Genomic DNA, 21,246 nt, shown 5'->3' with positions numbered 1-21,246 from the left:
ATCCAAGTACTTTCTCCCTCCTACGTAGGTAAGTCACCTTACTATGTAATCGCGCTTGTTCGACACTGGATTGAGTTTACTTCATAACTTTAGAGTCCAAGACCTATTTTAAATTATTGTGCCAAAATCAATTTATTTTATTTCCATAAAAAAAAGTGGAGTAGCCAAGTATGAGCCATTGTATTTTTCTTTTATTTATTTTTTTCTTAATTAAATCAATGCTATGAAAATGGCAACTCTGCTTCTAAAGTCAGTGTCACATTGACATGTTTTTCACATGACATTTCTGATAAAAATAATTCAGTAGGTTATGAAAGACTGTTTTTGAAATAAATCTTATCGAAAATACTACCTATGTGTTAACATTTATATATAGCCATGCCTATAACAGAGTACGTAGCGTCGTTATCTCAAAATCCGTATTTTGGTGCTGGTTTTGGCTTATTCAGCGTAGGAGCCGCAGCTGCTGTTCTTCGAAAAGGGTTACAGGCATCAGTTGTATTATTCAGGAGGCAATGCATGATAACCCTGGAAGTGCCATGTCGGGACAAATCTTATCAATGGTTATTACAATGGATCACACAAAAAGGTGCAAAGCACACGCAACATTTAAGTGTTGAAACATCTTTTCTACAAAAAGATACAGGACAGATTAAAACTAAATACGAATTTATACCAAGTGTTGGTCAACATTTCTTCAGGTTTGCTTAGCTTATTATTTTTAAATACGAAATTGAATATGAAATAAATTTGTATCATACTGAATATTTTACATTATAGGTATGGTGGAACGTGGATAAGAGTAGATAGGACCCGGGAACAACAAACAATAGATTTACACATGGGTATACCATTTGAAACTGTTACATTAACTGCATTTGGACGTGACAAGCAAGTCTATTATAATATACTTGAGGAAGGTAATTACATAATATTTAATCATACTATTAAAACAAATTAAAATTAATGAGTTTGTTGATTACAAATATTATAACAACTTTATTAGTACTTTCTGGATAATTTCAGCAAGAACAATGGCATTAAAACAACATGAAGGCATGACAGTTATGTATACTGCATTGGGTTCAGAATGGCGTCCCTTTGGTCATCCCCGTCGCAGGAGACCACTCAGTAGTGTGATACTTCGTGCAGGACTTGGTGAAAAGATATTGACAGATTGCTTAGATTTCATTGACAATCCACAATGGTATACAGAACGAGGAATCCCATACAGAAGAGGTAGTTTTTTTAGTATTGATTTATAATTGCATCTATATTACTAAGGAAAACTTTAGTCTTCAATTAGTCTAAGGAATACTAATAAATCTGTTTTGCAAATTAATATAATACCATTACTCTTAAATTCATACAAAAACAATTGTAAAATAGAGAATACAACAATGTTCGTAAACCTGTGTTATGATAGTAATTCACAGTAATATTGTAGTAATGTTTTTTAATGTAAACATTTATTATAATAGGTTACCTCCTTTACGGTCCTCCTGGATGTGGAAAATCTTCATTCATCATGGCATTAGCTGGTGAATTAGAATACAATATATGTGTTCTCAACTTATCAGAAAGAGGACTAACAGATGACAGGCTAAACCATCTACTTAGGTTAGTTTTTAAAGTATTCACTAATGGATAATTTTTAGGTAAGTTAGTTCCTTTACATGCCATTGCATGTATGTACTTAGTCTAAATTATTATAAAAATAATATGCAAATGTTTGGATGCTTGTTAGAAAGTAACTCAAAAATGGCTGCATGAATCTCATTGAAATTTAGCATAGATGTAGTCACATGTCACAGCCTGGAAGAACATATAGGCTATCATTTTTTTTATACAGCGCGGACAGTGTCGCATGCAATAACTAGTATACTAATAATTGTTAAAGTAAAAATATAGTATTAAAAATCTTAATATATATATATCGACAATTTTAGTGTTGCGCCTCAACAATCAATCATATTATTGGAAGATATTGATGCTGCATTTGTGTCACGAGAAGACACGCCTTCACAAAAAGCGGCATACGAAGGGCTGAACCGTGTAACATTCAGCGGCCTCCTCAACTGCCTAGACGGTGTAGCATCCACAGAAGCGCGAATTGTTTTTATGACCACAAACTATCTTGAAAGGTAATATTGCAACATTGATTTGTTTTCAAAACTATGTCTTCCTTCTTCCAATGATTCTTTAATATTTAAAAATTATTGATTAATATGTTTATCTTATATATAAAATTCTCGCGTCACAATTTTCGTTCCCATACTCCTCCGAAACGACTTGACCGATTCCCATAAAATTTTGTGAGCATATTGAGTAGGTCTGAGGATCGGCAAACATCTATTTTTAATCTCGCGCGTACGGAGTCGCGGGCGACAGCTCGTGACATGTAAAATACTCCTAACATAACCAAATATAACCTGACTAAATTGTTTTTGTAACACATTCAGACTAACTGATTTACCCTGCCAGTACACCTGTAGTATATGAGTTTTGGTGGCATTCAATGTATTAAGTTTTAGTAAGATATATTGCTATACAGTTTATTATGTTTTTAGATTGGACCCAGCTCTTGTTAGACCGGGTAGAGTTGACTTGAAGGAATACGTCGGTTACTGCGATCAAGAGCAAGTTGAACTTATGTTTTTGAGGTTTTATAAAGACGCTGTAGCAGCCAAAACTTTTGCAGAAGAGTAAGTTTTACCATGATGTTAAAAATTTCCCATAATATTATGTTTGACACTTTATGTTTTATTCAATCTCATTTGGCATCTAATAACAAGCTTTCTGTATGTCTGAAGCAGAGCAAGCGCCAAAAGCTTTAAAAATATTTGTTACAGTCACATTCAGATTATTTTCATAGCTTGGAACTTATTCAGCACGGTTTAATTTTGTCTGTGATAATTTATTTATCGATTTTTTTTTCAGTGTCCTTTCAAGAAAGAAACCAGTCAGTCCTGCTCAAATTCAAGGATATTTTATGTTTCATAAGCACTCGAGTCCTAAGGAAGTACTGGCTGATGTTAGTTCTATTTGGACACTTGGATAACTGTGATAAAAAAACTCATTCAATAAAAAAATAAGTAATTATTTATTTCTATAAATATATGGTCCCTTGATAAGATACTTTCGTAGTCAGTTCATTAGGTCTTAAATAATAATTATAATAAATGAATTGTTGACAAACATTATGTATCAATTGTTTTCCCATAATTTTAATATATTATTTAGTATTTCAATGAAGGTGGTACACTTAAAATGTATTCTAAAATTGATTGACAGCATATTAGCCTCAACTTAAGTTAGAATCTGTCACCACCTTACTGTACCAGTTTACTTAATATAAAGTCAACAATAAGAGGTACATTTTCGTGTGAAAAGATTCAAGGATAATTAAAATATCACAGTATTTTTTATGTAATATATTTATAAAAATTTTACAAATTAATTGTTTTGATAGCAAACATATAGGCACAATTCTAGAGTTATCACAATAATGAGTTTAAATTTGCCGGTATCACTCTCCGACCTTTAATAGTGTTATCAAATGTACATAATTTTATCCACATAACAAAAATTCAATTTATTTAATATTGTTTTGCATTAAATTAGGAAAAATGATGATGCAAATGGAGTATGTCTAGCTGATGATTAATATGAATCAACTATTAATATTAATCATAAAAAAATTTCCTAAATCGGAGGAATTTTAATTTCATTATGTTCAAAACCGTTTTAACTCCAACATTGTATCCCTTATTTTGTCTTATCAAGTTAACAATTAAATTGCAAGATAATAAAATTAAAATGCTAATTTAACAAACTTAATCAAAACTATACTAAATACAGTACCTGGATGACATTTACGTGTATGCACGATTACACAAACAGTTTCATCTGTATAATAAATATAAAATACGAAACTTAAATAATATATCTACACTAACTTAACACGTTTTAAGCAGTTTTGCTAAATTCAATAGACTTTAAGTAACAAACGAAATTGCGTGTGTTCATAAGAACTTCCGGACTGATTTTTTCCGCATTTTCCAGCATTTTGGAGACTACTTCTCCGGAATAAACTTTGAGAATTTCCCATTGCCAGTTGGGAGATAACCGACATATGTCAATATCTAAATCGTTAATACCTTTCACTTTAATAAAAAATTTCTCTCTCAAGTTGAACAGAGCTAAACAAAGCGCTACCGGCGATGCACTTTCTTGCTGAAAAACTAACTTGAATTTTAATAGACAAATAAAATCTCTGATAATATCTGGTGTCACTTCAGTTGGGCTTAATAAGTAAATATTATGAATTTGTAACAGTCTTTTTAAATAGTCAAAGGGGCTATTTGTTCTCGTATTTGGCAGATCAACTGAATGCATTACAACAATTTCTCTAGCATTTTTTTCACATGACATCGGCATATTTGATACAGAATTTTCTCCAAATAATGCCCGTGTGAAAGTATTGGTTTGATAACCGGTCACATTGTCTAATATAGGTATCGGTGCCATATTCATATTAACGTCGTTAAAATTATTTTGATATGCCATGTTTACATTCTGACTTTGAGTAAACATGTTAGTTTGCGAAATATATTGTTTTGCCATATTTAAAGCAGGGTTTGACATCAACTGGGATGCAGGTTTCACTTTTATTCTCGGAAAATTTGCAACCGGTTCTTGTTCTGGATTCATCCTGTCTTTTGATTGTATTGTACTCGAACTGCTAATCGGTTCCGCAATTAGTGAAATCGGTACGGTTGGTATCCCGCTACGCTTGCGTTGCTTTTTTTCAGCGTCTCCTACCGTTGCTAAAGATACAGTCGATGTTATTACTGGCATTACCATATCATCTGTTTCAATAATTGGCATTTCAATTGGAACTGATTTGTTTTCTTTGCTTTTCGTTCTCTTTTTCTTATTGATAGACAAACTAGCCAAATGTATTTTTTTTGTTAATTTTTTGGGGTTCGGTACAGGATTCTCGTTTAGAAGTTTTTTTAACAATCTATCTTTTTCCCGAGCGATATTAACCGCTGTTTCGGCTTCATTCTCTGTGCTATCATCTTGAATACTTCCAATGTTATTTTGATCGCTCTTACTATTACATGTATAAACGGTCTTAGGAATTGCCTCGTTTTCAATAGCGTTATCATCTATACCTTTAGGTTGTCCATCTATGTTTGGATTCTCTAAAACTTTCCACCCAGACTCGCCATCATTCTCATCACGATTCTTTAATTTCATCATTATTCTAACGCAATCGGACTTTTTATTCGATGTATTTGATATTTTAGGAGTCCATACAATTTCAAGATTTTGATGCTCCAAATATCTTAATATACCAGTACAACTAAATGCAGAATTATTTATCATCTTTTTGCCTATACTTAAAACTTTGTGTTTAATTTGAGAATCTAATTTGGCTGTATGTGTTTCTGTAGTAAGATTGGGTTCATCATCAGTATCGTTAGATTCCAATCTTTTTAAATGTCTCTTAAAACACAGGGATATTATATTATTTATGGTTTTACACTCATTATTTTTTACTGATGAGGATGAAGTTGTACTACTGTTTGTTAAAATCTCGCTGCTTTTGAATGAATCAGTGTCAGAGTCATCAATTTTAATGCATTCATTTCCACTTATCTCTGTAAGATTAGGTGTTGCTGGTGCTTCTTGTGTATCGTCTAACATAGAAGTATCTAAATCGTCATTTCCGATAACAATAGTATCATTAGAAAGTATTCTATTCTTTCGTCGTCTATTTTTGCAACTCATCGGAATTTTATTATCATCGCTATCGTCTGATTTAGGAACATCTTTTAGTTCCGGAGTTGATTCACCATCAGATCTATTGTGGGTGTTTTCTTTGGCCTTAATAATAATATAATAAAAGTTATGCGCGGAATGAGTTATTCTATCAGGACTATGCACAACATACTTTTTGGATTTACATATATTTGGTTTATTATCCAATTTTTCTAATTTCACATAACAGTCGCGTTTTATCAAATTTATATACTTTTGTTTCATTGACGAATGTTTATTTATGTGTCTTATAATTTTCGATTTACTGCTACACTGATGGTTACAAAATCTACATATGAACCACTTCTTGTAACCCAGTTCAGAAACATCTGGCTCTTTTGTGGATTCCAAGGTATTTTTTCTTTTGTCTTTTGGTTTTTCCGAACAGTTACTATCTGATGCTTCTGACAAAGATCTACGAAAGCTAATAATTCTCTTCCTGTTTTCAATATTCCCCTCGCTCGATATCTCTTGAGACGAAGTTACATTATCATCTTCCTGCTGTATTGCTAGACTGTGTGTTGTCCCCGGGGAATGATTCTGAAATAAAAAAGGCTTTAGTTTTAACACATTTTATATTAATGTCCCAAATATGATAATGCCTTTTTTAGTTGTAATAAATACAAATGATTGGATAATGCAGCCTAAATAAACTATCCAAAAATTGAACAAATAGCAATGTAACAAGTATTGCATTGAAATGTACAGAATGTAGAGACTGATAATTATGGCATTCAACAGCAGGGAAATAAGAAAAAAGTTTTTTCAGTTGCTACATTAAACTGCAGGTTATAAAAAAGAAAACTTTATTGCTAATTAAATCTTTAAATCTGTATATACAATGTAACAAATTTGTGGTGTATAGCTGTATGGGGAACCTAAGTGTTGCAGTTGCTTAGTTCATCATAAGCAAAGTTATCAGAAACTATGTTTAGTTAGCCCTAATCTAAAAAGTTAGAATACAAAAATTGGTGATCTTCAAATGTAAGAAGATGATCAAGATATGAAACAAAGTTTATTTGAAAGTGAATGGTTGACAAGAAGACTAGAAGAATAAGAAGTAAATGATATGTGATGAGGTTAGAGTAAAGGTACAACTGCAACCAGGATTAGACATAGCAACCATGCCTCAAGCAAGACAGATATTGAGCAGCATAAATACTTGGAATTATTACTTACATTTTTAAGTTGTAGTCTTTCCCTTAATTTTTTTTGCTTCTCTACATAATTAGTTTTTACTTTAAAATATGTGCTTAATATTGACTCACAATCCTTACAAATTAACTGTGGTAGTGCGTCAAAAGGATCAACCTGAAAATATAAAAATAAAGCAACAAATATTTCATTATACAAGCTAGAATCTAATAAAGTATGGTTAGGTTGTATTCACAATTTTTTTAAATGAAAAAATAACTTTCATACCTCAATTTCATAACAGAACTTAATTTGTTGTTGCACAGAAGGAACTATTTGGTAAGCTCCCGTACTTTCTAAGCAAAGTCTACAAGTGATAAACAGTTTAGGGTCAATTTCAAACATTTTGAATTCGGTCATTATATCTGAAACTAGAAAAACTTTACGTTATCACAATTTTAACCCTAAAGTTTTTAAAGAACTCCACTAAAAATTATTTACATTATGGTTATTTGCATACTCAAAACAAAACTTTTAAATGCACAAGCTTGAACTTTGTTAGAAAACAATAGTTGACAACTTTTCTATTATTTTTATACATTAATTAATATACACAATCGTCTTCACTGCAATTAATAATGAAAAACTATACGAAGCACTGGATATACAATTTATTTAACTTATTCAAAAAATTGAAGGCGAATAGAAGGAAATTTAAAAAGTACGAAAACATCGAAAAACACAAATGTGACATTTATATCGACGATATATTTGAGCATTCGAAATTGAAAGCTTGAAACCATCTGGTGCTTGGTAGCGGAATTTCTTTTACTATTCCAGCACAACGCCATCTAACAACTATGTGTTACATTAAGCACTATGCCAATGTTGACTTATCTAATTTCGTAACCTTGCTGACAATATATTGATTATAAGAGCAGTTATTTTTAAATTCTATTTTGTAAATATCTTAAATTGAAGTCGTTATTTTAAATTTCATTTAATTAAAAGATTATTTAAATTTTTTGCTTTCCTAATTCTCAGCTACGGGAATATAGCACAATCTAAATCGTTCGATGGTTCGTAACTTTACGAGACGAGACGGGAATCAATCAGATATCTGGGTAGGAGAAGGGGGTATCCAGCGTGAGCTTTCTTCCATCCGCAGTTGGCCCCGTTTGGGACTCACTTGAGCAGCACTCTCAGGGTATCACGAGCCGCAAAATAGTTGAAATATTGTATTTCAATATGATATTAGTCTGTATATTCATTTATTTTTAAATATAACTAATGCAATTTTTAACAATAAATTAACAAAGAATCTAATGAATAGTCTTAAATCTATGATATAAAATAGAATATTAATAAACGAATAATTTACTAAAATATTTTATTAAAAGGAGTCCCTTTAGGCAAGGTCCCGAAGATACTCGCAGCGTTCCCCCTTTGGACAGTTAAACTAATTCTTTGTCCTAGGTAGCTGCCAGCTCTTCGGTCCCCTGTGATGTCGATTATTTTTTTTGATATGTCCTTAAAAAGTCTTAAAGCGCTAGGACCCCACGGACCAAGGGTCTCGACGCCGAATGGGACAAAATCATATTCGGAGCCTAGACCCCTGTATTTGCATGCTTTTGCATTTTCAGCCGCTTCACAAGCTGCACCTGCTCTGTTGTTGGTTCCATGTAGATTGGAAGGGGCCATAGTGTCTGAACAGGTTGCATCCCATACCAGCACCCGACCCATCTTCAATGGAATCAAACTCATACCGTCAGGTCTCTTGCTACACCAGGCGGCTCAAGTAGACTTGGCACGTTGACGGTGGCAAGAGACTGACGTATGATATCGTTGAGTGCGGCATGTCTCGAGAAGCGGCCTGCACTTTTTTGGCAAGACAGTCCGCGATGTCCTAGCTTGTCGACATCACTGCCACAGGGACATTTATGAGGAGCGCAGACCGAAACCCCAAGCCGAAGACAGGTTGCGATTCGGAGCGTGTCAGGTTCCAGAAATGTTCCTGTATGTGGCGAAGGGTACGCGTGAAGCCAGTAGCCAGCCTCATGCATACCCACAGCCAAAAGCATAGCACGCGCCGAACCTATACTATAACTTAAAAGATTTTCTTAGGTTAATTTGCAAATGATATCATCATATAATATTGTATTTTTATTTTTTATATACTCACATGCCGAACAACCGTTCATCAACATATCAACAGTTTTTGATTGAATTAAGTGAAATCAACGTATCATTTACATAAGAGTTACTGGTAATTTTCTTTACTCACCTACAATCTTGGGGTCTACCCCTCGACAAAATCAATTAGTTGGAAAAGCTAACGACCTATCCCTACCATGCTGTCGTTTTTTTTATTTAGACTTATATGGAGTAAGTACTTTGAAAAAGTACTGTTTTTGAAAATTGGCAATAATTATTAAAACAACTGTGCACCTCAAAATTGTGTAGATCTTGCATATTATAGCACTTTATAATAGTGTAGAAATCTTACTAGTATAGCTTCTGGCCTCTAGATGGCATAAGGAAAACACTTTTTTTCTAAATATTTCATGCTTTCTTCATTTTATAAATGAGCCTTAATCCAGTGCATTTTTATTAGCTTTTATAATATACGAAGGAAAATATTCTTAGAATGTGGTTTTATTAGATAACGAAATTGTAATTTTAGTAACAAATTTCGTCTTTCTAGAAAATTCTATACTAGTACTGCCCTCTAGAGACTAATATAAATTATGTTAAGTCCATCGTTGTCGAAAAAAGCGCCACCTCTTAACCATTATTTGGATATCTCAAGGATAATAGCGCCATCTATGTTTTTTAACAGATCAGAGAAGGCGCGATTGCCTTGGATGATATCTGTTGAAATGTCGTAGATGTCTCTATTATCAAAATTTGGTTTTTCATAAAGCCGGCATTCTGCAGCCTAATTACTTAATTGAGTAACTTATACAAAAACTGTTAGGGTAACATCTTTTTCAAAAATGCAATAGTTTAGATGAGTGGATGTTATATATTTTATCATGTATCGACAGAGCATCTGAACGGATCATGATGAAATTTGGAACATATGTAGAACATAGGAAGAGCACATAGGCATCTAAGTTTTTTTAAATTCCGCTCAGATAGAGTCGTAGGTAAAAAATTAAACATCATTAAATTCCAATATTTTAATTATTCTCAATAGAACATGTAACAGGCATTATTCAATAAACTAACATAACCAAGTGCATGTTAACTAATTTGAACAATAAATTCAAGTAATTCCCACACTACTAATTGCGATACACAATTAAACAACAAAATGCAAATCATTATTATAAAATAAACGGTATTGTTGAAAATTGTAAAAAGGTTTGTATATTTTTAACTAATCCTCACTCATTTTCGTTGTATTGCGATAATTTTATCTTATAAAACATTTAATTTAAAGCGGATAGCAGTAGCTATCTTTGTTGAGTGGCCTCTATTCAGACTCAAACATGAGCTGATAAAAATGTTACTTCTTCGTAATAACTAGAAACCTATTCTAGGGAGATTTTAGGACATTTTACATGTAGTTCTTACCTTGCAGCACAAGTTCGTTTATCACAGCTCAGTTAGATTTGTAATGTCAAGAGACATATTTTAGTTATTTACAAGGCAGCATTACACATCTAGGGATATTCATGGTCCTATATTTAAAAGCTATCATGTCCTTTCTTATATACTAACTTATACTATTTAAACAAATTCAATTCTTCCAATTCAGCGCTGTCCCACAACAAAACATACATGTAATTAAATTTATCAAAACACATTTTGTATAATTTTTTTTCTTATTGCTGTTACGCCAAATAAATCCCAACTTATTGTTGGAGTCAATGCTTTAGCAGCAAGTCAACAGCGACTAAGCAATAAAATCGCTATATTAGGACATAGCTAAATATTTACGTGTAAATAGTGATTTTACATGAGCAACACCAGAATCCAAAACTAAAACGTTACTTTATATGTCACGTACTAATGATCACTGATCAATTTTTAGCCTTTATCTGCGGTGGCGACGCTTTTTCTTGTTACGAATTTGGTTTGCATTCGTAGCGTTTGCTTCGGAAGTGGACGGTCCGTTTGATAAATTCGTTTGTGTCGAGTGAGGAGCTGATGTCTGTGGAACTATACCAATTTGAACGTGTCCATTCTGTAGATGGGAGCGCGATGACGGCTGCGCGCTGGGCGGCGGCGCAGGCGTATCTTCGTTCAAAGCCATCCTCACGCGTTGCCTCAGTCGTCTGCGAGCGTTGCGTGACATCGGTCGCGTGGGAGGCGCAGGCGACGCAGCAGACGGTGGCGTGTCTTCTTCACTATGTGTTTGATTATTGTCATCTCGCAAATCTCCAGCGACACGATTTGCCATGCGGATTGCGGTAAATGCTTGTACCAAAGCTAGTGGATAATCATTGTCTTCTTCATTTCCAAGTTCCTGAAGTGCCGCTAATTGGGTGCTTAGGTTGACAGTCTCATTGTAAAGTTCCTGTATGACGTCTCCTCGAGTGTGATTGGCAGCGGAAGCGGAGATGTCCTGCGTGTTATTTTCTCGGTTGTTGCCGCGCGTCGCTACCCTCATGACAGCACGCGGTTGGGTCTGATGCGCCAACTGTTCCGGTGGTGTGCGACGCAAACATAATTTTGCGTTCAGTGCACTGTTTGAAGTCAATGCCATAGCATTCAGACCGGTAACAAGCAAGGCATGACCTCTTTTTTTAAGAGTACCTTCACAAGATCTCACAGATAACACCTGGTAATAAAAATTTAGGTCTTAAGATCTGGCCGGAGTACATGATGACGGTAAATGAAGTTAGGATTCACAAGTTGAAGAAGTCACCACCACAACCAACTCAACAAAACAATAAAATGTACTATAATATAAACAAAGTCAAGGTCAAATTCAGAAAGCAATAGAAGAGTATTGGTCAATTTAATTTTGAAATTAACTTACACAATCTGTAAATATGGCTTCACGGTCGTTACCGGATAAGGTAAGTGTATACGAAAATGTATTGGCCACCGATGGTGAGGCTGCCATAGTCAACCAAGCATAAATACGATTAACTAAAATAAAAAAAATACATAAGTATCATAAAATTAAAACCTTGCAAAAAGACTTTTTGTATATGTGAATGATATACTCACTGTCTATGTCAATGACTAAAAAGTAGATGCCCATATCTGAAACTCGTACAGCAGTCACAATTCTGCCCGGTCCAGTACTAAATTCCCAAGCTTGTATATATTCTCCAAATTCAGATTGACCCTAAAAAAATTATATTAAATATGCATCTTTCATAATTACATACATCATTAGTCACAATTGCTTAAACTATGCTTTGTATTTACCTCAATAAGATCAGGAGAATGAAAATAACGCAGGTGGTTAAGTAAACGCGCAGCGGGCAATTTCTCAGCGTTTCCATTTTTGCAACAGAGGCAACGAAAGAGGCCCTTGCAGGCTGGTGGCACTCTCAAAGTTATTTGCTAAAATAACAAGTTAACTTTTAAACAAATATCAAAAGTAAATTGCAATAGTTATACAATACTTTGAAAACTTACGTTTGGTTCGTTAGAATTATTTTCACCTGCTTCATTTTCAGTATCTGCTGACACGGTATCTCGAGCTGGTGTACTGCTCTCCGAGGATCCAGAACTAGTACCTTGTTTGCCACCAACCTTCTGTAATTAATATTGTTTTTAATACTTAAACTTCATGTTCCTCCCTATTCAAGACAAAAATATAATGTTTTTTTAATAGATTTCACTAACACCTGCATAAAAAAATACTATGTTTTACAAAAAGACAAAGTATGTCAAATTGTTGTTGTACCAAGTGTTGAAAATTGAATTTTTATTTTGTAACATTATTTAAATTGTCATAAAATAATTGTAAATGCCACATGATTTATACTAAGCTTAACAATGTGTCTCAGCGATAAGTAATAATAACACAATAATTAAAACAATTGCAAAACGCACATTAAATTTGTACACTCAACAAAATTTTTACATCGGACATACATGAATTCAGTAAAATAGTAAATGCACCAGACATTTTTGATGTTTATAATTTTAAAGCTAAACTTAAGCAATATTCAAATTGTAAAACAATAAATACTAAATCTAGTATACTTACAAATGCTTTTAGTTTCTTAAAATTGGCAATAAGTTCTTCCATAGCATAGTTTCGTGTGCCAAAGAAAAGAGCCCGACATACCGGGCAGACATCAAGACGTGCTTTACATCTTCCGCACACATGGTGGCCCTCATTACATTGAAATATCTGCCCTGAAGGAATTTCATAACATACTGGACATTGCAATAAGTCATCGAGATGGAGCAGTGATTCTGGCTGTGGAAATAACAAAAAATATATTTTTCATTGTTTTAAAACATATTGATCTTGATTGAATTGATCCCCAATGACACCAATATTTTTTAAAAACAAAGTAAGTATGGGTTTGTGAAAGTGTGATATAAAAATCCATCACTTATTTCCTTATCGTCAATACTAAGAAAAGACTTGTAACTCTTACTTCCTCTGAACTGATTGGCTATCATGAGTACTTAATAGAATTTGAATCTTCTATATGCTTTATTTTCTATCCAAAAACATTACATAAACTTACACTCCATATATTCATTAAAGGGTAGTTTTGAAAAATGTGAACAAATGGAAAAATGGAGGTACATATTCTAGGTTTCTAGGATCAAGGACTAGGGTGCAAGGGGACTCAGCACCCCTTGTTAAATCAGATTTAGTTTTTAGTAGCAGACCTCAAGAGTCCAGAATTTTGAAATTTGGAATCGTGCACCCAGAATCAGGTAGCATCAATGAATACAAATGTACAAATTGTTATTTCTAAAGACTATTATTTATCATGTACTATAAAATTACTTTAAAAATATACGAAGAACATTTAAATTAAATAAAAAGATTACTATATCATGTCAATTACATCCAAATGAAATTTCTATATTGAAAAATAACACGTTGAAAATCAAACGTCCTTAAAAATATTGACCAACCGACAAGGTTGAACAATGGAAATTTTAAGTTGTCTTATTTTGTGGCATTCTTACCTGTACAATCACCTGTTCAGCCATTATGTTGGTCCCCTTAATTTGAAGACCAAAATCAGTGTGGATTTGTATTTGGATTCGTCTCCGTGTTGTATAAAACGTAATGAATAAAATGAAACACGGGTGCACAGCTGTAGTTTTTAAAAATGGACGACGCCCGACATTAAGACGAGTAATGTTGCCTAAGTGCTTAATGACTATTTTTGAGCAAGTTAAAAAATAAAATTTATGATAATAAAATTTTCGACCCGAGTTATTTTATTAACTCCAGAATTATTTTTTTAACAATATTTACGCAAATTTTTCGCTCCACACAATAAAAACCAGTATAATTTCTAAACCTTTACAAAGAGGCAGAAAGCAGAACAAATATCAAAAAAGCAGTCTGTCATGTCTGTCAGTGTCAGCTCAGCTGTCAGTTGAGTTGAAAGTTAAAAAATTAAAAACTTTTTGTTGTGTACATTAAATAAATAATCAAAATCAATACTCTAATAATGAATACATAAAGACTAACATATTGATAGCTACTTTCTACGTTTCATTTAAAAACATACGTGAATACGGAAAGTAATGGCATATAAAAAGATAATTTTATTATTAAGTGTAGTTTTAGTCATCAGATGTAAGAACCTTCCTGTTATTTCCTTCTGTTCCTTGTATTTAGATATACGATCAGTTTATTATAAACAATGTAATTTTCAGTATCGCAATGTGAGAGGCTTCATGAACAAATATATTCATCGATTGAAGGTGGCGCAGCATGTTTCCAAAGGTTAAATGGAACTCACCAGGCTGGTTGTAAATGTAAGCTTACATTTGGATAATCTACGTCGATTTGGCGAGGGATAGAAAATACTTTTTGTACATTCTCCCTTGTATCCATATATAACCAACAACATAACATATCTGTAATCTTTTAACTTAACATATGTCGATGAGCAGTAGTGATTTTGTTTTGGTTGTATCAGGCTGTTTGACCATTTTAGAATAAATGATTTAAAAGTGTGATATTTCTTCCAGCTCCAATGAATGGTGCTGTAGGAGTTGTGCAAATGATAGATGATGTATCAGATGCAGCATGGCTGGTAAACAATGCAACAGCCGGGCCGTACATGGCTGTTGTAAATACAGCTATGTTCCTTGATGTTATTGACTTGTTTATGTTAAAGTCTGACAATGTAGCTGGTATTTTAATTTACCAGAATGGAACAGCAAGGTAATTATAATAAATTGATTTTTTATGTTTCTAATTAATTTTTAACTAAACTAGCTTTTAACAACTCTCTCCTTCTCTTCCTAGCTAGTAATCTAATATAGGTAGGGTCTGTTTCTAATTTTCAACAATCAATAGATATTTTATTTTATTAGAGAAAAAAATAAAAGCACAAATGACTTAAGTAAATTATGACTAAAACTATTCATACTAATTTAGTCATATTTCATTAGTGGTTTTTTTAATTACTTGGTTCTTAGGAAACAAGAAATATGTCTGTATCAATTTGTGAATTGTAATATTTTTCTAGACCTAAAACATTCAGTCAAGAATCTACATGTCCAAATGAAGTGTCTTCTGATCCTGCAAGTCAGTGTCCTGCAAGCAGTGGCGTGTCCTGGAATATGGGGGGTACTGGACTATTGAGAAGGAATATTCCATTCCCAATATTTTACCTTCCTCAAACAAGAATCGAAGAAATAGACAAAATTAATAATTGTTTTCAAAGGTATTTTTTTGATTTGAGCATTAATGATTTATTTGATATTGTTTAATTGGGACTTAAAATAATGGCCACTAAATAACTGTTGTATATTTAGAAGAAAAAATCTATACTCAGGGACTGATTAAACACAACTTATGCCCATAATCCAGTTAGGTAGGCAGAGACAGACTTTTTGTTAAGTAACTGTTTAAATAATTAAGAAATGACTATATGACAGTCAAAATGTTTTACTTAGTAGGCCTTTGTTTACTTTTCAGATATAACCTTGACAGAGCAAATCAGAATGGCAAACCTCTCTGCTCTATACAGCTGAAATCTTTTATGTTTGCGGCTGTCAACTCTGAAGTTTGCTTACGAAGGTAGGTCAATTATGCAAGCAAGCCTACAGATTAAATTAACTCTAAATATATTGATTGCTTTGTTAGTTTCAATTAAACATAAATGATTTAGTTTGTACAAATTTTAATGTTTTCATTTGAACATTTTTCAGATCAACCACATCTGCTCTTCTGACTCCTACCAAAGTTTGTGATCCCCTCGGAGATCAAAATGTATATTTTTCACTTTTCCCAAGAGGAAAGGTATTTATTTTATTTTTTCATACAGTATTGTAGTAATATAAGTTAATTAATAAATAATGATTAATCTGTTTTTTTTTTATCAGGGTGTAGAAGTAAAAACCAAACCTATAACTCTGGTTACCGCTAGGATAGATTCAGCATCTTTGTTTGATGGTAAGTCACAAAATATTAAATGAAATATTTAAAGTATATCAAAATATAGCTTCATTTTGAATGTCAATATTAACACTGCTTCTTTTTGTTCTTACCCAACTCGATTGCTTGTCTTGTCCATTTATATTTTATACAATATCAATATAAAATAAGTTTTTTTTCATAATTTTTATAGGCTTGGCACCAGGAGCGGCCAGCTCTGTGGTAGGGATGGTAACACTGCTCATGTCTGCGGTAACATTATCTAAAATGCTGCCCATCTCTGACTCACAGTTGTATGGTAAAAAACATTTTTTTTAAATCTTTTTATTACTGAGAAAACTTTCTGTCAATGTCAATTTTTTTTTTTGTTTCTAGCTTCAAATGCAAAGCTTTTTTTTTAGTAGAAAATAGTTTATTTTTTAAATTATTAATTACAGACAGTAACGTAGTTTGGAATCTGTTTAACGGCGAGTCGTACGACTACATCGGTTCGCAACGCGTTGCATACGAAATGAAGTTCGGTGCATGGCCAACGTTCGCGCCAATGGACTCCTCTGACGTGAAGCTGCACGTTGAATTGGGTCAAATCGGTGGCTCTCTCAATCTTTACAGTGAGAACGCATCGTGGCCGCTCTACGCCTATGCTGCTGACAGTTATACACCGGTAAGTATCCTTTTTACACCTACGTTCTTAGGTGTGAAAGACGGGTTATTCAGTCTTAGGCCCTCCGTACACAAGGCAACATAAATCTTCGAAAACTGGAGGATTTAGTCTACTTTAAGCGACTTCGCCATTCAGTGTCTTAGAGGTTCAAATCTATACAGTTGACGTGAACAAAGGATGGGAAGAGAAAGTGAAGTAGCAGGAAGATGTTGCATTAGGAAAATATCCTCTTTGTAGGTGTAGGTGTGTAAAAGATAGGCAACGCTGTAAATCAGGACGTCTATGGACAGCGGTTACTTCGCTATTTTGTCGAATTTCGGTGGCCTTTTTTGCTTTAACATCTTATGCTATAAAAAGACTAGAATTATTTTACGATACTGTATAAGTATTTATCTCTTTTTTCAGGTTACAGAATTCCTCAATGAAATGCTAACGAACGCAAAACAGTTCAACATGACATTGTTACCTGTGTTCACAAAAAATATACCGCCGTCCTCCTTGCACTCGTTCCGGAGGATATTAAAGAATGAGACAGAAAGCGGGGAATTCCCCGAAGTGTTACTTGTCGATTATAAAGATACGTTTACAAACGCTTACTACGAGTCCGTTTTTGATGATGCAGACAATATTGGCTTCGTGTACCGTAACATCAGTGTAGGACCTGACGGAGAATGTGAGTGTTTTTACTAGGAGTTCTCATTACCAAAGATATACGAGATACGATATTTTTGTTCTCAGAAAGCAAAGGTTAATCTTTGATATGTTTGTAATGTAGTCGTCCCAACAAGCGCTCTGTTGGCGAACGGAACAATGCGGGAGTGGGACGTGCAGGTGAAGATATCGCGGCTGGCGACCGCGCTCGCCCTCACGCTCTACCAGCGCGTCGGGGGCAAGCCATACGCGGACGATGTCGATGCCTCCGCACATTTGGTATAAAATACAAACCATTCAATTAATTTGAACCACCAATATCCTAATAATCAAGGGTCCGGATCACATGATCGAGGCTTCGAATCCCATTTTACTGTTATAAGCCATATTCTAGCACAATACGAGATCTTATTTGGAACGGTACAAGAAGTATTAGTAAAATAACTAAATAAAAAAATTATATAGTTTATACAATTCGATACATATGTCAATATACGTCCCCACTGAGGGCTTCGGAGCCTACCCTAAAACAGAGGTGACTAAACCATAGTCAACCATGCTGACCCAGTTGGTTCACACATATCTTTGAATTTCTTCGCAGATATGTGCAGGTGACGATGTTATTCCTTCTCCATAAAGACCTAGAGTATAATAGTTCTATATATGTACACAGGCAGACGAGATGCTGTACTGCTTCCTAAGAAGCCAGGCATGCCGGCTGCTGCTGGCGGCGGACTACGCGACGAGCACGGTGGAGGTGCCTGTCGCGAGCGCGGCGCCGCTGTACGTGGGCGTGGCCGCGCAGTCCAACACGCCCGCCATCTTCGCAGGACATCTGCTGGCACTGCTCGCAGGCACGCACCTGCCTCTCAACAAGACCGGATGTGATGCTCTCAACAAGCCGGTGACTACAGACCTCCCACCACTTAGGCACTGATATAAAAAATGGATAGATTGCTTGGAAATTACAGATTTTGCGTCATTCCAATTTGAACACTCCTCTTGATATTACATGATAGTTATTCTATCTATAATAATTGTTCTAATTCACACCACAGCTACAAACCGCAACCATCGGGACCAAAATGGTGAAATTCAAATCGGCACAAAATACTATGTCGTATAGCCAGTCCGTTATATAGGAGTCAAAGTAGGCAAGAGTTAAGACAAAATAGAGTGACCATTAAACTTATCAAAAATACTTGCAGCAAGCAGACAAGGATATGATTCTTGTCAGAATTAGTTTACCTAATAAAATAGCCATTACACGTTCTTAAATGGCGACAACAAAATAAAATCTCCATATTTTTTTTTTGGGAAGATATTTTAGTATATTAACCTTAAAAAATGTTTTGTTCAAGGGCTTCTCGTATTACTGGCTGCGCGGTTGGAACCACACCGGCGTGTGTATGCAGACCACGATGAACTTCACGCAGGCAGTTAGCCCAGCATTCTTATTACAAGGTAAGTTAACGGTGACTAAATTCAAAAATATTTTATGTTACTTTATCTACGGTTCACGCAGTGTAAGAAAAGGAACATAAAGAAATTGCTTGCAAATTGAAATATCAAGTCAATTACAGTTTTAATTTAGCTTCTCAAACATTAATCACGAGTCCTACATATGTATATGTATTTTTTCTTCGTATTTCCACCAGTATTATTATTCCAGGCAATTTACTATAATAAGTGATAATTATAGGTTTACAGCTAAAACAATTAAAAGTATAATTGTTGTTATCAGATTACGATATGTCATCGGGCATGTATTCAACGTGGACGGAGTCAGTGTGGGCGGCGATGTGGGCGCGCGTGTTCGTGAGCGGAAGCGGGGGCGGGGCGCGTGCGGCCGCGCTCGCCGGAGCCGCCGCCACGCTCGCAGCCGCACTCCTCACATACTGGCTCTCTAAACATGCAGATCTACTCTTCAAACAACCTGCAGACTCTATTGCCAATGATGCAGCTTCAGGGTAAGTGGAAGACTACGTTTATTTATGATTTATAATTATAAAAATCACAGAAGCGTTACTGGTCGTAGTAAGTGTAAAAAGGCATGCACAATATGTGTACTTCCCTATCAGGCCCCCTAGTTAATCATAAATTAAACTTATCTCTGTGTCACACAAATCTAGAAGAACAGTAATTTGGTAACATTTTATTTTTTGTTTCAGGATACTTCGAACTGTAAATTGTTAAGATCATCGTATATTATATTAAGTATATTATATATAAGGTTTTTTTCCTTTTCCTAACTTTAAATAATGGTGTAAATTATTATCGTTTCATCAAACATCCGTTTTAGTTAAATATTTATGCAATTAGACAATTTAAATATTTTGGACTGACTAATTTTCTTCGTTCGATATTTTAATGTTTATAATAAAAAAAAACTTTTAATAAAATGCTATGAATGACTGATTATCATTTTGCTTTTTAATGTCTGTTTTGCTTTCTTAAATTAAATTATTGGTGATTTTGTAATGATTTGTTAGTAAGGAATTAGCTGCTGCATAGAAAAATAAATAACTGATAAGCGTTTCTAATTTAAAGTAGTTAATGATTAAATTATGTTCACAATCAACTATACGACACTCATCTTTTAATAAAAATACAGCTTTATTTATGTTGTTTTAATTATGGGCCCTTATTAATAATACTAATTAGTTATGCAAATTTAATTTATTCAAATAATATCGCATGTAAAAATAAGTTTTGTTCTTCATATTGAACAAAGAAAGGGGAAGTAGGCATATGTAAACACTGCATTATAGTTCTAAATTTGAAGCAGTTGTGAAAACTAAAGACTAGAATAATAAAGTGAACTTTTGCCCCAGCATATTGAGGCAGAAATAGATGGATGTAGATCAGCTCAGAAATGATCCAGAAGTTGGTCGTATAGAGACCGACAAGGCTACCTGATGAATTGGTGGGCATAAGTCAAACTAAATTTTGACCGCTCACTAGCGCCCCCTGTCAACATTAAAAATATCACAAGATCCTCCTTGTACCATAGCTGTCATTACATTTTTTTATCATCTATGTTTAAGTAGGTTTTACACATATTCTAAATCGGCAGCCCTACTTACCCTCCCTCCCCCTCTTATCAAAAGTTTTCTTTATCTTTTGACACCTGAATAGTGATGTCTGTAGTGTAACTTTTCTTACCGATTCGATTTCAGACTAAAACCGATTTTATTCTATGAAAATCTATTTGCCTTTGAAGTCCGATATATTTTGTATTGTATTATAGAAATATCTTGTTAAGATAATATTCACCACTTAATTTATTTAATATTCTATATTGTGATATATTGGTAAGTATTGTGCGCAAGAATCCGAATTTTATGCCACAGAATTGTTTGGGCATGAAGTGTTGAAAATATTGCATAACAAACGACCTTTTATGATC

At 34.0% G+C, this 21,246-nt stretch overlaps 4 protein-coding genes across 5 annotated transcripts; 2 read left to right on the top strand and 2 right to left on the bottom strand.

Annotated features, from left to right (window-relative positions):
* The first annotated feature begins 261 nt into the window (after window positions 1–261).
* Window positions 262–3,667, top strand: Bcs1 (mitochondrial chaperone BCS1). The gene is made up of 7 exons (XM_013311588.1): window positions 262–701; window positions 781–920; window positions 1,027–1,239; window positions 1,482–1,620; window positions 1,950–2,144; window positions 2,571–2,705; window positions 2,941–3,667. The coding sequence occupies exons 1-7, from the start codon at window positions 379–381 to the stop codon at window positions 3,059–3,061; spliced, it is 1,266 nt and encodes a 421-aa protein (XP_013167042.1). The 5' UTR covers window positions 262–378; the 3' UTR covers window positions 3,062–3,667.
* Window positions 3,668–3,694: 27 nt separating this feature from the next.
* On the bottom strand, window positions 3,695–7,616 carry LOC106117329 (uncharacterized). Of its 2 annotated transcripts, none has more exons than XM_013311586.1 (4): window positions 7,465–7,616; window positions 7,252–7,394; window positions 7,009–7,140; window positions 3,695–6,369 (listed from the first exon to the last, which is right to left on the bottom strand). In XM_013311586.1, exons 2-4 carry the CDS (start codon window positions 7,381–7,383, stop codon window positions 3,970–3,972), a joined length of 2,664 nt encoding a protein of 887 aa, XP_013167040.1. In that variant the 5' UTR covers window positions 7,384–7,394; window positions 7,465–7,616; the 3' UTR covers window positions 3,695–3,969. The 2 variants fall into 2 exon arrangements, with proteins under 2 accessions (XP_013167040.1, XP_013167041.1); XM_013311587.1 differs by having other exon boundaries at window positions 7,252–7,388.
* A 2,555-nt stretch (window positions 7,617–10,171) lies between these two features.
* LOC106117420 (uncharacterized) lies at window positions 10,172–14,263 on the bottom strand. Its single transcript, XM_013311726.1, has 7 exons — window positions 14,089–14,263; window positions 13,142–13,357; window positions 12,565–12,684; window positions 12,352–12,489; window positions 12,148–12,268; window positions 11,954–12,066; window positions 10,172–11,752 (listed from the first exon to the last, which is right to left on the bottom strand). The coding sequence occupies exons 1-7, from the start codon at window positions 14,110–14,112 to the stop codon at window positions 11,006–11,008; spliced, it is 1,479 nt and encodes a 492-aa protein (XP_013167180.1). The 5' UTR covers window positions 14,113–14,263; the 3' UTR covers window positions 10,172–11,005.
* A 238-nt stretch (window positions 14,264–14,501) lies between these two features.
* On the top strand, window positions 14,502–20,456 carry Nct (Nicastrin). The gene is made up of 15 exons (XM_013311777.1): window positions 14,502–14,710; window positions 14,791–14,892; window positions 15,109–15,304; window positions 15,612–15,809; window positions 16,064–16,165; window positions 16,297–16,387; window positions 16,471–16,540; window positions 16,716–16,820; window positions 16,960–17,186; window positions 17,592–17,859; window positions 17,962–18,116; window positions 18,511–18,741; window positions 19,199–19,301; window positions 19,582–19,807; window positions 20,009–20,456. Exons 1-15 carry the CDS (start codon window positions 14,659–14,661, stop codon window positions 20,031–20,033), a joined length of 2,151 nt encoding a protein of 716 aa, XP_013167231.1. The 5' UTR covers window positions 14,502–14,658; the 3' UTR covers window positions 20,034–20,456.
* Window positions 20,457–21,246: the final 790 nt, after the last annotated feature.

Source organism: Papilio xuthus, unplaced genomic scaffold (genome assembly GCF_000836235.2).
Source record: "Papilio xuthus unplaced genomic scaffold, Pxut_1.1 DF827680.1, whole genome shotgun sequence".
Taxonomy (NCBI): domain Eukaryota; kingdom Metazoa; phylum Arthropoda; class Insecta; order Lepidoptera; family Papilionidae; genus Papilio; species Papilio xuthus.
The sequence above is the reverse complement of the archived record's forward strand: the minus strand, read 5'-3'. Positions and strand labels throughout refer to the sequence as shown.

What these genes read in the sequence shown, in the direction of transcription:
- Bcs1 (XM_013311588.1), top strand. Translation starts at nt 379, where the DNA reads ATGCCTATAACAGAGTACGTAGCGTCGTTATCTCAAAATCCGTATTTT. An exon ending in GTTGGTCAACATTTCTTCAG is followed by an intron (nt 702 to 780) that starts GTTTGCTTAGCT and finishes TTTACATTATAG; the next exon opens with GTATGGTGGAACGTGGATAA. An exon ending in GCCAAAACTTTTGCAGAAGA is followed by an intron (nt 2,706 to 2,940) that starts GTAAGTTTTACC and finishes TTTTTTTTTCAG; the next exon opens with TGTCCTTTCAAGAAAGAAAC.
- LOC106117329 (XM_013311586.1), bottom strand. Translation starts at nt 7,383, where the DNA reads ATGACCGAATTCAAAATGTTTGAAATTGACCCTAAACTGTTTATCACT. An exon ending in AGTTCTGTTATGAAATTGAG is followed by an intron (nt 7,141 to 7,251) that starts GTATGAAAGTTA and finishes TTATATTTTCAG; the next exon opens with GTTGATCCTTTTGACGCACT. An exon ending in AAAGACTACAACTTAAAAAT is followed by an intron (nt 6,370 to 7,008) that starts GTAAGTAATAAT and finishes TTTTTATTTCAG; the next exon opens with AATCATTCCCCGGGGACAAC.
- LOC106117420 (XM_013311726.1), bottom strand. Translation starts at nt 14,112, where the DNA reads ATGGCTGAACAGGTGATTGTACAG. An exon ending in CTGAACAGGTGATTGTACAG is followed by an intron (nt 13,358 to 14,088) that starts GTAAGAATGCCA and finishes TTATTTCCACAG; the next exon opens with CCAGAATCACTGCTCCATCT. An exon ending in TTTAGTCATTGACATAGACA is followed by an intron (nt 12,067 to 12,147) that starts GTGAGTATATCA and finishes TTTTTATTTTAG; the next exon opens with TTAATCGTATTTATGCTTGG.
- Nct (XM_013311777.1), top strand. Translation starts at nt 14,659, where the DNA reads ATGGCATATAAAAAGATAATTTTATTATTAAGTGTAGTTTTAGTCATC. An exon ending in CTGCTGACAGTTATACACCG is followed by an intron (nt 17,187 to 17,591) that starts GTAAGTATCCTT and finishes CTCTTTTTTCAG; the next exon opens with GTTACAGAATTCCTCAATGA. An exon ending in GTGATGCTCTCAACAAGCCG is followed by an intron (nt 18,742 to 19,198) that starts GTGACTACAGAC and finishes GTTTTGTTCAAG; the next exon opens with GGCTTCTCGTATTACTGGCT.